Source organism: Notamacropus eugenii, chromosome 2, assembly GCF_028372415.1.
Source record: "Notamacropus eugenii isolate mMacEug1 chromosome 2, mMacEug1.pri_v2, whole genome shotgun sequence".
NCBI classification, from domain to species: Eukaryota; Metazoa; Chordata; class Mammalia; order Diprotodontia; family Macropodidae; genus Notamacropus; species Notamacropus eugenii.
In genome coordinates this window covers 466,214,515-466,228,534 of record NC_092873.1, presented here as the reverse complement: position 1 = coordinate 466,228,534, position 14,020 = coordinate 466,214,515, and the positions used below count along the sequence as shown (strand labels likewise).

The 14,020-nt window shown below is 37.2% G+C and overlaps 1 protein-coding gene across 1 annotated transcript in view; it reads left to right on the top strand.

The window, feature by feature from the left end:
* Positions 1 to 13,685, top strand: part of SOAT1 (sterol O-acyltransferase 1) — an 81,511-nt gene extending 67,826 nt beyond the window's left edge. The window contains exons 10-16 of the mRNA XM_072648525.1: positions 1,171 to 1,216; positions 3,150 to 3,279; positions 5,306 to 5,403; positions 6,489 to 6,587; positions 8,017 to 8,152; positions 8,455 to 8,600; positions 13,159 to 13,685. Coding sequence (XP_072504626.1) covers positions 1,171 to 1,216; positions 3,150 to 3,279; positions 5,306 to 5,403; positions 6,489 to 6,587; positions 8,017 to 8,152; positions 8,455 to 8,600; positions 13,159 to 13,215 — 712 coding nt within the window. The 3' untranslated portion in view covers positions 13,216 to 13,685. The remainder of the gene's footprint in view (positions 1 to 1,170; positions 1,217 to 3,149; positions 3,280 to 5,305; positions 5,404 to 6,488; positions 6,588 to 8,016; positions 8,153 to 8,454; positions 8,601 to 13,158) is intronic.
* The last annotated feature ends 335 nt before the right edge of the window (positions 13,686 to 14,020 follow it).

Here is a 14,020-nt window from a genome sequence, read left to right as displayed (position 1 = left end):
TGATTGATCTGAATGTTCTGGACTCTGCAGGGGGTCTGTGTCCACTCAGCTGTTCCTTTCAATGAAACTCAGTCTCCTTAAACTGTTTTGCCTCAAATTATGTTTCTGTGGCATGAAATTTGGGCCTTGGGTTAGGTGTGCTATTTGTATTGTATTTCCAAAAGATCTTAGAGTCAGAGGTTCAAATCGTGGCTATGACGCTGACTGCCTTGGTGAGTCTCTTACATCTGCTGGGTTTCCCTTTCTCGTTGGCAAAATGAGGGGTTTGGATTGTAGATCGTCTTTATGGTCCTTTCCATTTCTGAATCTATGATCCAGGTTTTTCTTTAAAAGATGAAAATCCTAAACATATATAAGCTGGCACAGAAAATAAATTCCAGTTAACTGATTGCATCTTAGTCCCAGTTTATTGAGGTTTTACTGTGAGAATATATTCAGGTTATTAAATTTTGGGCCTGTTGTATTCTTTTCTTTTCTGCTTTGCCCAACTTCTTTCAGCTTATGGACCTAAGGAGCTAGTTAAAATGCATGTGATACAATTCACCAGGCAGACCCTGAACTATAATCAGAAACTACATTTACAACATGCTACTATGTGCACAGCTAGGTGGTGCAGTGGATAGAGTACCTGCCCTGGAGTCAGGAAGATTTGTCTTCCTGAGTTCAAATCCAGCCTCAGACACTTCCTAGCAGTATGACCCTGGGCAAGTCACTGAACCCTGCTTGCCTCAGTTTCCTCATCTTTAAAATGCCCTGAAGAAGGAAATTGGTGAACCATTCTAGTATCTGAAAAAAACAAAGCCCAAATGGGGTCAAGAAAAGTGGGACACAACTAGAGAATGACTGGCCAACAACAGATTTAAGTAGAAAAACCAGGACTTACTCTCTTGAGAGAGATGCTTTGTAAACCTTGTAAATGTAAAATATAAAAATGGAAGCGCAGGGTTGGCAGAACTAGCAAGACTTGTCTTTTAGAATTGAGGGTATAATTATTTCTTCAAAATAATTTCCCAAGTTTAAATTGATCTCATAGAGGATCATCTTGCCCCAATTTAATAATAACAAATGATTATTTATGGTCAAAGAAGATGCCTATTCATATTTAGTGATTGAACACGCAAGTTCAAAAAACAGATTCTAACTCTATTATATTTTCTTCTCCCCTTTTAGGACTCCCACCATCAGGTGGAGTTATGTAGCTACTCAGTTTGCACAGGTGAGCAAAAAGATACGATCAGCCAATACTAAGTTGGATTGGTGGTGAGTAGAAATAAAATCGTATGTATCATAACTTGTTTCTGGAAATGCTAAAACACTGACCCAGTATATATGAACTGGAAAATAATGGTACAGTCTCACAGGAGAAAAAGTCGTCTAACGGTTCTTTATGAAGGAAACAATTTTCTTATTACCGAAATCATAATGATTCTTTTCATACTAAAGTAATTTCCTTTTGGAAATCTGACTCAAATTGATTTTTTCAAAAAGATAGTCCTTATTAATATCAGTTATTGTTAAATAATGTGTGTTTGAATGAATTTCCTATCTAGATTGGGCTGACAGAGAATAGTGCCGGACTTGGGAGTCAGGAAGACCCGAGTTCTCACACGCTGCCTTAGAAACTTATTAGCTGGGTGGCCCTGGCTGGGCAAGTCATATATAATCTCTCTTGGCCTCAGCTTCCTTGATAAAATTGGAATAGTCATAGTACCTTCTTCACAGCATAGTTTTGAGGCTCTGTTGAGATAATGTATACACAAATGTTTTACAAACCTTGAGGTGACATATAAATGTTATTATTAATATTATTATAAAATAAACATTTATCCAGAAGGATGCCGTATTTAGTGCTTACCTACATCAGATTTCCCATTGATAATCAGAGCATTCACATACTTCAAGCATTCGTCATCACCTTTTGCATGAACTTTTAATAGTGCCTCCTGCCTGGTTTTTCTGAATCCATTTTCTTCCATTCCCCAGCTTATTATTTACATAGCTGCCAAATTCATCTTGTCAGTGCAAATTCTGATTAGGTTGTTTCCTGCTTAAAAAATTTTCAACACTTCCCCATTGGTAACTAGATAAGATCAATATTCATTAGACTTGCATTTAAGACTTGTTACTTTCTGGCTCTGAACCCCCTTTTCAGCTTGATTTTATCCTCTGTTGCTTCCTATCCTCTACATTCCAGCCACACTGGATGACTAACTCTTTCCCTGATACGGTCCGGCCTGCACCATCCCTCCTTCATCTCTGTATTGTTGAGAGCCTTCTGAGTCTTCAGGATCCGCTGTGGGTGCTAACTTCCATTTTTCTTTAGTCTCTTTCTCCCCTAGTGTAACTGAAAATGATTTCTCTGTCTCCAGATTTTCTTTTTATACCTTGGTTCTCTTTATAATTGTTCCTTGTAGCTTCCTTACTTGTGTATGTTACATTACACACATGCACACGCACGCATGCACACACACATGTGTGCATGCACACAATTTGTAAATGACCATGCAGTTTTTTCAACTTTATGTTCCTAGTGCCTAACATAGAACTTTGCTTACAATTGGTATTTAATAACATTAGTTGAATTAAGGTACATATTCTATATCTATGTATTTTGTTCAGACTTATTTATAGGTGTTAGAATAATCTTATCTTTTAAAATATCATTTGGGGAAACATTTGGAAAAGAACTGTGTCAAAAATGGCCAAGGGGTAAAGTGGATAAAATAGTGCAAATATTAAAGGATGTTTGTTTACCTTTGCTGATAATTTAAATGAGGTCTGCTCTCTTGCGTTGTAATTGAACATGAACTCTACTTTGCTGGCATCCTATGTAACTTTTCAGAGGATATGTGGCATAGTGGACAGAAAGCTGCTGTTAGAGCACAGAAAACCTGGATTCAAGTCCAGCCTTAGTCACATGCTGGCTGTGTGACCTTGGGTCAATCACTTAACATTTCAGTTAACCTATCAAACTGTAATTTTCAGAGAAGGGACTACCCTGTTTTGATAGGGAGAGTTTCCCTTACCCATGAAATCATAGGTCCAGTCTCCATATCCTAATGACTAGATTCATTTCCCTCCATTCCTCCAAAGGGGCAAGGAGCAGGAGGAAAGGTAAAAAAAGCCCAGTGATTTTTGTTTTGTTCTAGGTTTTTGGTTGCATGTTTTATGCATATTACATCTTTGAAAGACTCTGTATTCCCTTGTTTCGGAATATCAAACAAGAGCCCTTCAGTGTTCGGGTTTTGGTCCTGTGCATCTTCAACTCCATTCTGCCGGGTAAGATGAGTCACCCTTAGAGGGCCTTTGGCTGGTTTGGATAAGCAGTCCAAAAGAGAACCTGAAAGATCCTTTCATGCTCATGTTGGTGACACAGTTCATTTTTTCACATGTGTGTTGTGAAATCTCTCCTCTGCGTCATTTGGGTGTAGCACAGTCTTAGTTGACCAAAATGAACATTCTTAAGGAAAGCTATTCTCTGAAGTTTTACATACAAAGATTTAAGTAAACACTTAATCGTGTCACTGCAAGGTAACTATAGCCTTGAATGATGACTTTGAAATAATTTTCCAAAGATGACAAACTTAAAGTGGTGTTCCCAAAAGACTATTGTGTAATACCCTTCTGTAAAAATTCATAGGGCAACTAGTGCCAGACCTGAAGTCAGGAAGACTCCTCCTCCTGAGCTCAAATCTGGCCCCAGACACTTACTAGCTGTGTGACCCTGGGCTAGTCACTTAAACCTGTTTGCCTCAGTTTCTTCATTTGTAAAATGAGCTGGAGAAGGAAGTGGCAAACCACTCTAATATCTTTGCCAAGAAAACCCCAAGTGAGGTCACAAAGTTTGAGACGCAACTAAAATGAAAAAATTCATAGGCACATGAGAGTAACAAAATACAGGATTTTGGTTTTAATAAAGTATACAGAGTAGATTCATGCCTTGTATTAACTATTTCAAATATATAATTAAAAATCTAGAGAAGTTTTTCATTAGAATGATAAAGTTTTTGCTATATTAAAAACATAAAAGGTGTAAAATCCATCATCAGTGTGCCTGCTGCTTGTCTTTGTAGGGCATGTTGTCAAAAAAATCTTAAGAGTTGTGAAGAGCCTTAGAAAATGGCTGTCCAGTTTCCCAGCCAATGAGAGCATTCTGGGCAGTTAGCCATCCGTCCTCTGGTTAGAATACTTCTTTTGAAGATGGTACACACTCTCTTTTCATACAGTTCATTCCGTTTTTGAATAGCTACAGTTGTCCAGAAGTTCTTTATATTACACCAGAATCTGCTTCCTTATAACTACTTACTTTGAGTCTGTAACTCACATGATAACCTTTCCAGTCCTTAACTACTACCAGCTCATTATTCTTCCCTTTTCTTCAGTTAAAACACTCTGTTTTCTTTGAATGAGCCTCATATACCCCTCCCCCATATTCCTACCTTATATTGACTTATTTTAAGCTTGTCCTTAGTGTTTGACAGCTTTTTTAAGTTTTTTCAGTACCTTGGATGTTATTCTGCTGGGGTAAGAAATTTGATTTCATTTAAAATGACTTAGTTTTCTTTTTTGACTGCTTTACCTCTTGAAACTTTTATGTTATAAGGATCTTCTCCTAGATGGTGAAGATCAAAACAATGTTGGATTGCTCTGCCTTCTTTCTGTCATTTTCTGTATTTTTCATATGTCATCCTTTTCTCCTTATTCTGAATACATAGCTTTAAGATTACTTTTTGTTGTCCTTAGCATTTTTGGCCGCTTCAGCTTATTTGCTATCCTGACTATGTTCTAGGTTTGTGCCTCTTTTTATTTGTGTCTATGTTAAGGCCATCCTTCCATCTTTTTTATCCCATGGTGAGCCAATGACTCTGTGTTTAAACTCTAAGTTTCTTTAGGTCTGTCTTCCTTGTCTTCTTCATCAGAGTGTATGAATCCAAGACAACCAAATGACCAATAGGAGAAAGGGACAACTCTAAATAAAGTGGAAGCATAATTAGGCTTCACTTTCCTGTATGCAAAGAAATGTTGATGATGCAAGAAGTTTAATAGTGTTCTTAGGTACCTGTCTGGGTTGTACTTAGGAGCAGAGCTAAAAATTTGCACAAATAACATTTAGCCATTTTATGGAAAATCGATAAATAGAATGGCTTTTCAACAAATATTACTCTCTGAGGATAGTTGAATGGGTAAAAGAGGGGTTCTGGGGTTTTTTGCTTGTTTGTTTGTTTGACTCAAATGATAATGTTTTATTCCATTGTGCAATATTAGCTCTCGAGAAGGAATCTGACACTTTATCTAATCTTTCCAGGTGTGCTGATGTTATTTCTTGGCTTTTTTGCCATATTGCACTGTTGGCTTAATGCTTTTGCAGAGATGTTACGCTTTGGGGACAGGATGTTCTATAAGGTACGTGACTAGACAGAAACAGATAATGTCTCATTTTCCTTTTTTTATTTGTGTTATTATGCCCTTGTTGCTAATTCTATATTTCATTAGCATCTGTTAGCTTACGTAAACTAATATAAAAATTGAGAACAAACTCAGTCTTTTACACAATCTTGCCAGCAGTAGAATTAAGCTTAAAATAGTTGTAGCTTGCTCCGTTTCTTTTAATCCTGATTTGCATAAGATAACTGTAAAGTTTCTTAATACGTCTTGTGAAGCTGGACTTCTGATTAAAACAGGATAAACTTGCTTCATAAGCATGATGAGGTTTTAGTAGCAATTATTCATAACTCTTAAATTGTCACGGTCATTAAAATGACTTCGCAAATTTCTTCATGAAATGTTTTCAGAGAGGCAATGAGGGGAAAAATATTTATGCCTTTATTTTGCTTGAAAAATGCCTTATGTGTAGAGTGTCTAGCCTTAACATACAGCCTAGTCTTCTTTGCCTTGGTTAACCCCTTCTCTTAAGGGAGGCAGCTCTAGTTCTCTTAGCCCCTGGGCCTTATATACAAAGAAAATTTGTTCTGCATATCAAACTGTTACTCTTGCATAGTAACAGATTCTTGTCTTTGAATGGTTCTGGGGTGTGGAGAAAGGTAGTTTTTTCTCCGCTCTTACCTCACTGTTTGCTCTCACCCTCCAGTCCCAAATCTTTTATCATTTTAGTCTTTAGTCTTTATGCCCTTAGAATAATTTTACCACATTCTTGGGGCAATAACGTCCTTGTCCTTTACTGGAGAAAACAATAGACTAGAACTTGATGGCAGTACACTTGTGGCCTTTTTGCTTGTTCAGTTATGAAACTGAATAGTGGTTTTTATTATAGACATCAATTGGAAATGATTTCCCTCTTTAAGTTATGCTTTTGATTTTCTTGGGAAATCATCAGTATGACATGGTTTAACCAATAACTGATGACCATGTTTAGAGGGGGGAAAACCAATCATGTTCAGTATAGTCTGTGATATATGGGTAGAGTTTGTAAAAGTCAGTATGGTTTTTTTCCCCTAAACTGTACACCCTCACTTTTTTTTTTTTTAAAGGATTGGTGGAACTCAACATCATATGCCAACTATTATAGAACCTGGAATGTGGTAGTTCATGACTGGCTCTATTACTATGCTTACAAAGACTTCCTCTGGGTGAGTTATAAACTTTAATTCACACTGCCTTCTTAAGAAATTAGGATGTTTTCAAAAAAGCTATTAGGACAGCAGACAAGTAGTAGGTAACTCACCTCATGGAGAAAGGGACTATTTTGGTTTGATTTTCTTGTTCGGTATCTCTTTCCCTGTCTCTAGATCTCTTGTATCTCTACCTCCTTCTACCTACTAGCCTCCCTGCCTTCCCCAGTCCCTCTCCACATTTTGTATTACAATTATATGTGTTCCATGAAGGAAGGAACTGTCCTTAATCTTTTTTTTTTTTTATCTCCCACAGTATGTAGCACAGAGCTGTATATGATGTGTATGAAGTATGTATTAATAGATTAATTGAAATAGTCCAATGGACTCATGTCACTTCGGGTACTGTCCCTAACGACATGGATGGGCTCATGGCAGTATGTCTAAAAGTTTAATAGTCCCTAGTTGATAGCTTAGTTCTGTCATGGAATAGTTGCTTTAACAAAAAAGTATCTACTAATTAATATTTCTAGAAATATAGTCAACTTAATTATAATAGATATACTCCTGGAAAGTTTGAAATAAATTTTTGTAAATGGAATTGGATTTTGCCATTGACGTAACATTGTAGTTTCAGATATGCTTTGTTTTCTGATTACTCAAATGACTATATCTTCTAAAAAATTATAAATTTCCATGATCCTAGCCCAGGAGTGGGGAACTTGCAGCCTTGAGGCCACATGTGGCCTCTAGGTCCTCAAGTGTGGCCCTTTGACCAAATCCAAACTTTACAGAAGAGGCTAGCCTCTTTGCGTTGACCTGGGATATTATTTCTGAACAATCCTTTGCAAGTAAATGATTGTTGCCTGGCCTATTTTGTCAGATATTCTTCATATTGCGGCATAACTGTGCAGTGATTTTATAATGTATCTCAGGGATGGGGAACCTATGGCACCTCGAGGCCACATGTAGCCTTTTGTGTCCTTGGGTGCCACCTTTTGACTGAGCCCAAGTTTTATGGAACAAATCCTTTAATTAAAGGGACTTGTTCTGTGAAGTTTGGATTCAGTCAAAGGGCTGCATTAGAGGCTGCAGGTTCCCCACCTGTTAATGGTTTCTTGAATAGCTTTTTTAAAGAGTAGCTTGTTTAATTTGTGAATCTTAATCCATGTACCCTTAATTAATCATGTTCATTTAACACGTTTCTTTCTTCCCTTTTTCTTCCTCTTCTCCTCTTTCCCCAGATTCTTGAGTATGGGATCATATTTATTTCTTAGAGAATAATCCTTTACCTGCAGGGAGCTTTTTGACTATAGTAAAAAGATTTCCCTGGATCTTTTAACAGAAGGACCCTAAAAGTCTTTTATGGATAAGACCAAGAATCTCTTAAGTGTATGTATGATTGATGTCCGAGTTAATTATTAAACTTTGTCTTTTTTTCCCCAAGTTTTTCAGCAGGAGATTCAAAACGGCTGCCATGGTGTCTGTCTTTGCAGTGTCTGCCGTAGTCCACGAATACACCCTGGCCCTGTCCTTGAGCTTTTTCTACCCAGTCCTCTTCGTACTTTTCATGTTCTTTGGAAGTAAGTTTTCTATAAAATTAGAGCAAAGGTTGCAGTGCTGAAAAGAGTTCATGATCTTGGGACTATTATTAACAGCCCCTCTACTGTGCTGATACTATTGAGACCTTTCCTGATCTGTTTTTAATTATTACTAAATAGATGGATTCACTGTAATGCTTCATTTTTATTCCTTGGACTCTTGACCAGAATGAAAGAAGCACCAAATACTGAGTTGATACTCAGTCATAATAAATGTCTTGGACCTTAGGGAAGATAACCTTGATAACTGCATTTTTCTTGTCTCCTTTGCTTCTAAATTCCAGTGATTTTCAATTTCGTGGCCAATGACAGTCGGAAAGGGCCTATTGGGAATGTCTTGATGTGGACATCTCTGTTCTTGGGACATGGAATCCTACTGTGCTTATACTCTCATGAGTGGTATGCACGTCAGCGATGCCCTTTAAAAAATGTGAGTAATCCAAGGGGCACTAACTAACACATCTCAAAATTTTAAAAACTTGGGTACTTGGGAAAAGAACAGAGAAGTAGAGCAACAGAACAAAATGGAGTCGAGAACCCAGAAAGAGAATTCAAAACTGTTACTAGATAAACCCACATACTCATCTAGAAAATAGAATTTCTATTCAGTTAGAATTGTTGGGAAAAGTTGAATAACAAAAAACAGATTTGGATCCAAATCCATGACATTTGCTACGATATATACTTGCTTAGTCAGTGATCTAAAGCTTAAAAATTAAAAAAAAAGGAAAAAATTTGTTTCAGTTATGGAGCAGGATATTTTCATCATCAAATAGAAGAAAGTATGGGAGACTCAAATGAGTGGGCCTTGATTATACAAAGAAAAGATTTTATATAAGAGAAAGCATTATTACTCAAAGTAAAATTTGGAAGAAGTATTTGTAGTAAATAAGTCACATTAAGCATATGCAAACTGCTAACTACCACGTGAAAAAAGATGTTCAGACTTGCTAATTTTTAAAAAAAAATACATTTGTCATCTTTTGTTTTTATGGCTCACATTTCCTATATGTACCTCCCTTTCCCCTTTCATTGAGAACCCTTCCTTTTAAGAGATTTACATTTTTAAGAGCTAGAGAAAAATTCAACAAAATCAGTCATCCCATTCAAAAACAATCTGATGTCCCAACCTTGTATATTGGGAGGGAAGTGCCTGCCTCCTGTATCTTTGCAGCTACGTTTGTTTTTTGTAATTTTGACACATTCACTTAACAGTTGTTTTTATAGTGATGGATCTCTCCATTTACAGCGTTGTAGCAGTGATTTTATTTTGTTTTCTTGGTTCTGTTTACTTTATTTCATACCCCAGAGATACAACAAACTCAGCATGTTCAAAACACAACTCATCATTTTCCATACAAACCCACAAACTCCTGCAAACTTGCCTGTTTTTACCTTTCCAGTCAGTCAGGTTTGCAACCTCTTGAGTCATCTTTGGTTCATCCCTCACTCTCCCCTCTCATATCTAACTAGCCGCCAGATTTTGTTGATTCTACTTCCCGAATATCTCTTCCATCCTTCCCTTTCTGTGACCTCTACACTAATTCAGTTCCTCTGCAGTTTTTAATCAGTGCTACTCCAATAGTGTCCTCTCTGATTCCTCTCTCTGATCCACTCTCTCTGCTATAATCAACTTGGAAAATAACGTTTTACAAACACAAATCTGACTTCATTATAACCTCTGCTCTGAAATAGGCTCAGGATCCAGCGGCCTCTGAGAAAAATCTTTAGCCTGGCACTTGAAGCTCCCCATGAAGACTCTCACCTGCCTTTCAGGTCTCATTTCAGATTTTTTTTGCAGGAATTCTCCATTTCAGTGAAAGGCCTGCTAGGTGTTTGCCACTCATATTTCATCCCTGTGTCTGTGCATTCATTCACATGTGTGCTCCCTCCCTCGCCCTGCTAACCTTTGCCTTTTTGTATCTTGAACTTCCTTCCAAGTACCTGTCAGGTGCTACCCGGCTATGTCAGGGACGAGACAAGACCTTTCACGAACCCCTGCTTGTTAGCACATACATGAGTCAGATGACTTGCTATCATTTTATATATGCTTTGCATTTTCTTATTTCTCTGTTTTTATTCTCCCAGTCAAAATGCATGTTTGCTTAAGAGCGAAGGTTTCATTGTGGAAAATTTATATTCTCAGCACAGTGTCTTATGTGTGGGGCACTTAAATAAAAATATTTGTTGAAATAAATTGACTTATTCCAAAAAGAACCTAAAAAAAGGACTCATCTGTACAGATGTATTCATAGCTCCTCTAGTGATATGAAAAATATTTGAAATCAGTTTAAGAATTGATAGATTACAGTATATTTAATGTAATTCCAGGCCATAAAAATAACAAATATGCTTGCAGCCTATAAGGAAATATGAAAAGATCTGTAACAGAATCCTAGCATCTCAGAGTCGGAAGGAAACTCTGAAATCTATTGAGTCCAGCTCCTCTTTGAAGCAGAATCCTGATTCAGTGGCCTTTAGCCTTTGCTTTTGAAGGCTCTGGGTGAGGAGAACCCATTAGCTCCTGAGCCAGTTAGTGCATCTCACTTCTGGAGAACTCTTAACTGTTCACATTTTTTTTCTCCTTGCTCCAAGCATAAACCTTCCTTTCCATGAAATTTCCCTGGTTCACATGGAGCTTGTAGTTGTCCAGCTATACCTAGCCTATCTCGTATTTGTGAAGTTGATTTTGTGAACCCAAATGCAAAGATGCAGGTACTCATTTTGTCCTGTTAGATTCAGCTTGGAGCCTTACCCTTTGGAGATTTTTTAAATTTTTGACTGCCATCGTATGTGTTAGATAACTTCTAATTCTTCTCCGCTTCTCCTCCACCCCCCACCTCCCCACCCCTGCAGCTTTGCGTCATCTTCAGGTTTGATTAGTGTGCTATTTTTCAAATTAGATCATATATTTAAAACACTTTGCACACTTATTTTTATATGTGTTCTTTTGTCCAAAAAATGTACAGCAGCTTAAGGCCCAGCACAAATTCCAGAGGCATTCCATGATTGAGCTTCTAAGGTGGTGATAGATTATTGATAACTACTTGTGGGTCCAGCTGTTTACTTACTTGTAAATTAAACCCACATTTTTCTCCTGTCTTTCATAAGAATTACATCGGAGACTTTCCCCTATACTTGTCTGAAATCTTGGTAAGCAGTGTCAGTAAAGCCCTGGTTAGTCACTGCTGCTCTTTGCAGGCGTACACCCTGTCATTTTCAGGCCTCATTTTCTCTCCCTCAGAATGACTCAGCAGTCATCTCTGCCAGTTCTTTAAGTCTATTAGGATGCTATTCGTCTGGCCAGCTGACCTGAACTCATTGAAGGCCCTACCTGTGTTAGGTATTAACTTGTATTATCTACTTTTTTCTGTTCTCATTCTCCTTGACAGAGTAAATGAGCAAATTAAGAGTTATGCTGTTCTCCGTCATTCATTACCACTATCTTGTCTACTTCAAACAGTGGTTATCTCTTTGATTCTGTTTTACCCCATTGTAGCCTTTAAAGAAAACATTTTTTTTTTTATTTTCTTCTTGCTCTCCAGCCTCTTAATTTTAGTGCTCCTAACACACCTGGACTCTGCTACTCTTCTCTAGTTATTTTTTGGGCTGCCTTTACAGCAACATATTGTTCATGTGTCTTAAAAATTTTAGTTGGTTAATGAGTTTCCCCATAATCCCTTCTAAAGAGATTCCTGTTTTCTTCATTAGAATTACTTCTTGTTGTCTCTTCTTTCATCCTTGAAAGTGTTAGGTCATTGGATTTCAGTTGTCCTGTTCTGAAGCCTTTGCAATCTGCCTTACTGAAATCTTAGGATAAGAGCTAATACATGAGGGACATCGACAGCATAGGAAAGAAATGGACTTGGGGACAAGAAATCCTGAATTCATGTTCTGCCTCTGGTAGGAACCAGCTATGTGACCCTGGACAGGTTATTTAAATCTCTTGCTGCTGCCCCAGGTAACTCTGCAGAGAAGGTGCTGACTTAATATTGGTAGCAGGCATTTCCTCACTTGGGTATTCTCTATACTAAGACAATCACGGGTGCAGTTCCTCTCCCCTTTCCCTACAAGAGGTCACATGGAGTGAAATTAAAGGAACTGAAACAGGGGCAGTGACTGCAACTAGATCGATTACAAAAAAGGAATCAGGACCAAATGTGGCAGAACTTCTGATTGACTTGGATGGGGACACACACAGATCCAAAAGGCTTTTTTTTTTTTTTTAAACTTATAAATTAATTTAGTTCCACCTTGTTAAAATTAAGTTTTGCATAAAAGTTCGCCCTTATTTTCTATCTTTATTTCTCTGCGTTGACAATTATTTAACTTAATTTTTTTAAATGAAGAAACTATTTGCCTGGAGTGTGAAATAACCATTCTCCAACATTGAATAGGACAGAGATAGGCAATGTTAAAGAGCTAGTTGTAAGGTTGAGCTTATTTAAGATTGAAACAGTGATTTAGGAGTGAGATAAGATATGAAATTTCAGATAATACATTCTTATGACTGTCTGCTTTTTGGATCTTTGACCTTCTAATGCTTTTATCTAATGCCTTCCAGTGCCTTTATTTTCTTCCCTCTCTCTCACTTGATCAGTCCCAAACTGAGTCTCAGCCTGCCAAAAGTAAGGCTGAACTGTTAGAGCTATGTTTATAATGAATGTGTCTTTTTAGTATCAGTCTTGATTGGAATTTATTAAGAGAGAAGGGTACCTAGTGGACTTAGTCAATCTATCACTTTGTATTATATTCATTCCTTCATTCCTCAAGTAACATGGATAATCAAGTTGACTGTACTCCAAAATGTAAAATGCTTAGCAAAGTAATTTGAATTATATTATTTCTTTGATATTTTTAAATTTGAATTTAATCAGTTATTTGCACAATTTTTGTCTAAAACCCACCAAAAAATCTGTTGGATGTTTTAGAAGTACATGATACAGAAATCTGCCTTCTCATTCCTCACTTGCTCCTATTTCTTGCAGCCAACATTTCTGGACTATGTAAGACCACGCTCCTGGACATGTCAATATGTATTTTAAAAACTTAGACATAAATTTTCTTTCTTGATTGAATGTGTGTGCCACCTGATTCTGGAAAAGCAGCTGCTTGAAAAAAAAAAAAAAGATATGCTGTGTCAAGTAAAATCGGATTGCTGCAAGTGACCCCATAGGTGACAAAGCCAGTTCCATGCCAGTCATCTAAAGCCAAGGTAATGAGTCAAGTCCAGTGGAATCCTGCTAAGGAGGAATTTGTATTTTCTTTTTGGGGATAACCTGTAAGGTACAGACAGAATTTTGGCTGAGTCAGATCCGCTCAAAGCTTGGCAGTCATATCCATCCATTATTTCTCTTTCTGTGCTCATTTTTTTAAACAGTTCATGTGTTTTCTTAGTTACCAAAAGAGCCAAAGCACACGTAAAGAATTCATGCTTTTAATATCTGTTGTTTGCAGCTTATTTCTGTGCACATTGTTATGTGTATTGATTAAAAAATGTATTTGAAAAAGAAAATAACAGTGTTAATGTGGAATAATATTTTAAAAGCATGTCATTGATTTTTACAAAGAGAATCCCCGCTCTTCAGTTGAAAAAAATTCTAAATTCAAGCTACCATTTCACATTGTTTTTCTGTTTTCTAACATAGGCCATCTTATATAGGTTCACATTTCTCAAATCTGCATCTATTCCTGAGCTGGCCCAGAGGTGGGAAGAGACAATGGAGGGTTATCTAACCCTCCTAAGCCATTTGTTTTCTTTTTGGGGGGGATGAATGAGTACTGGAATTATTCATTACTGATAGCAGGGGGGGGGCATAGATTTTTAGAGAGCAACTTACAGTCTGAAGA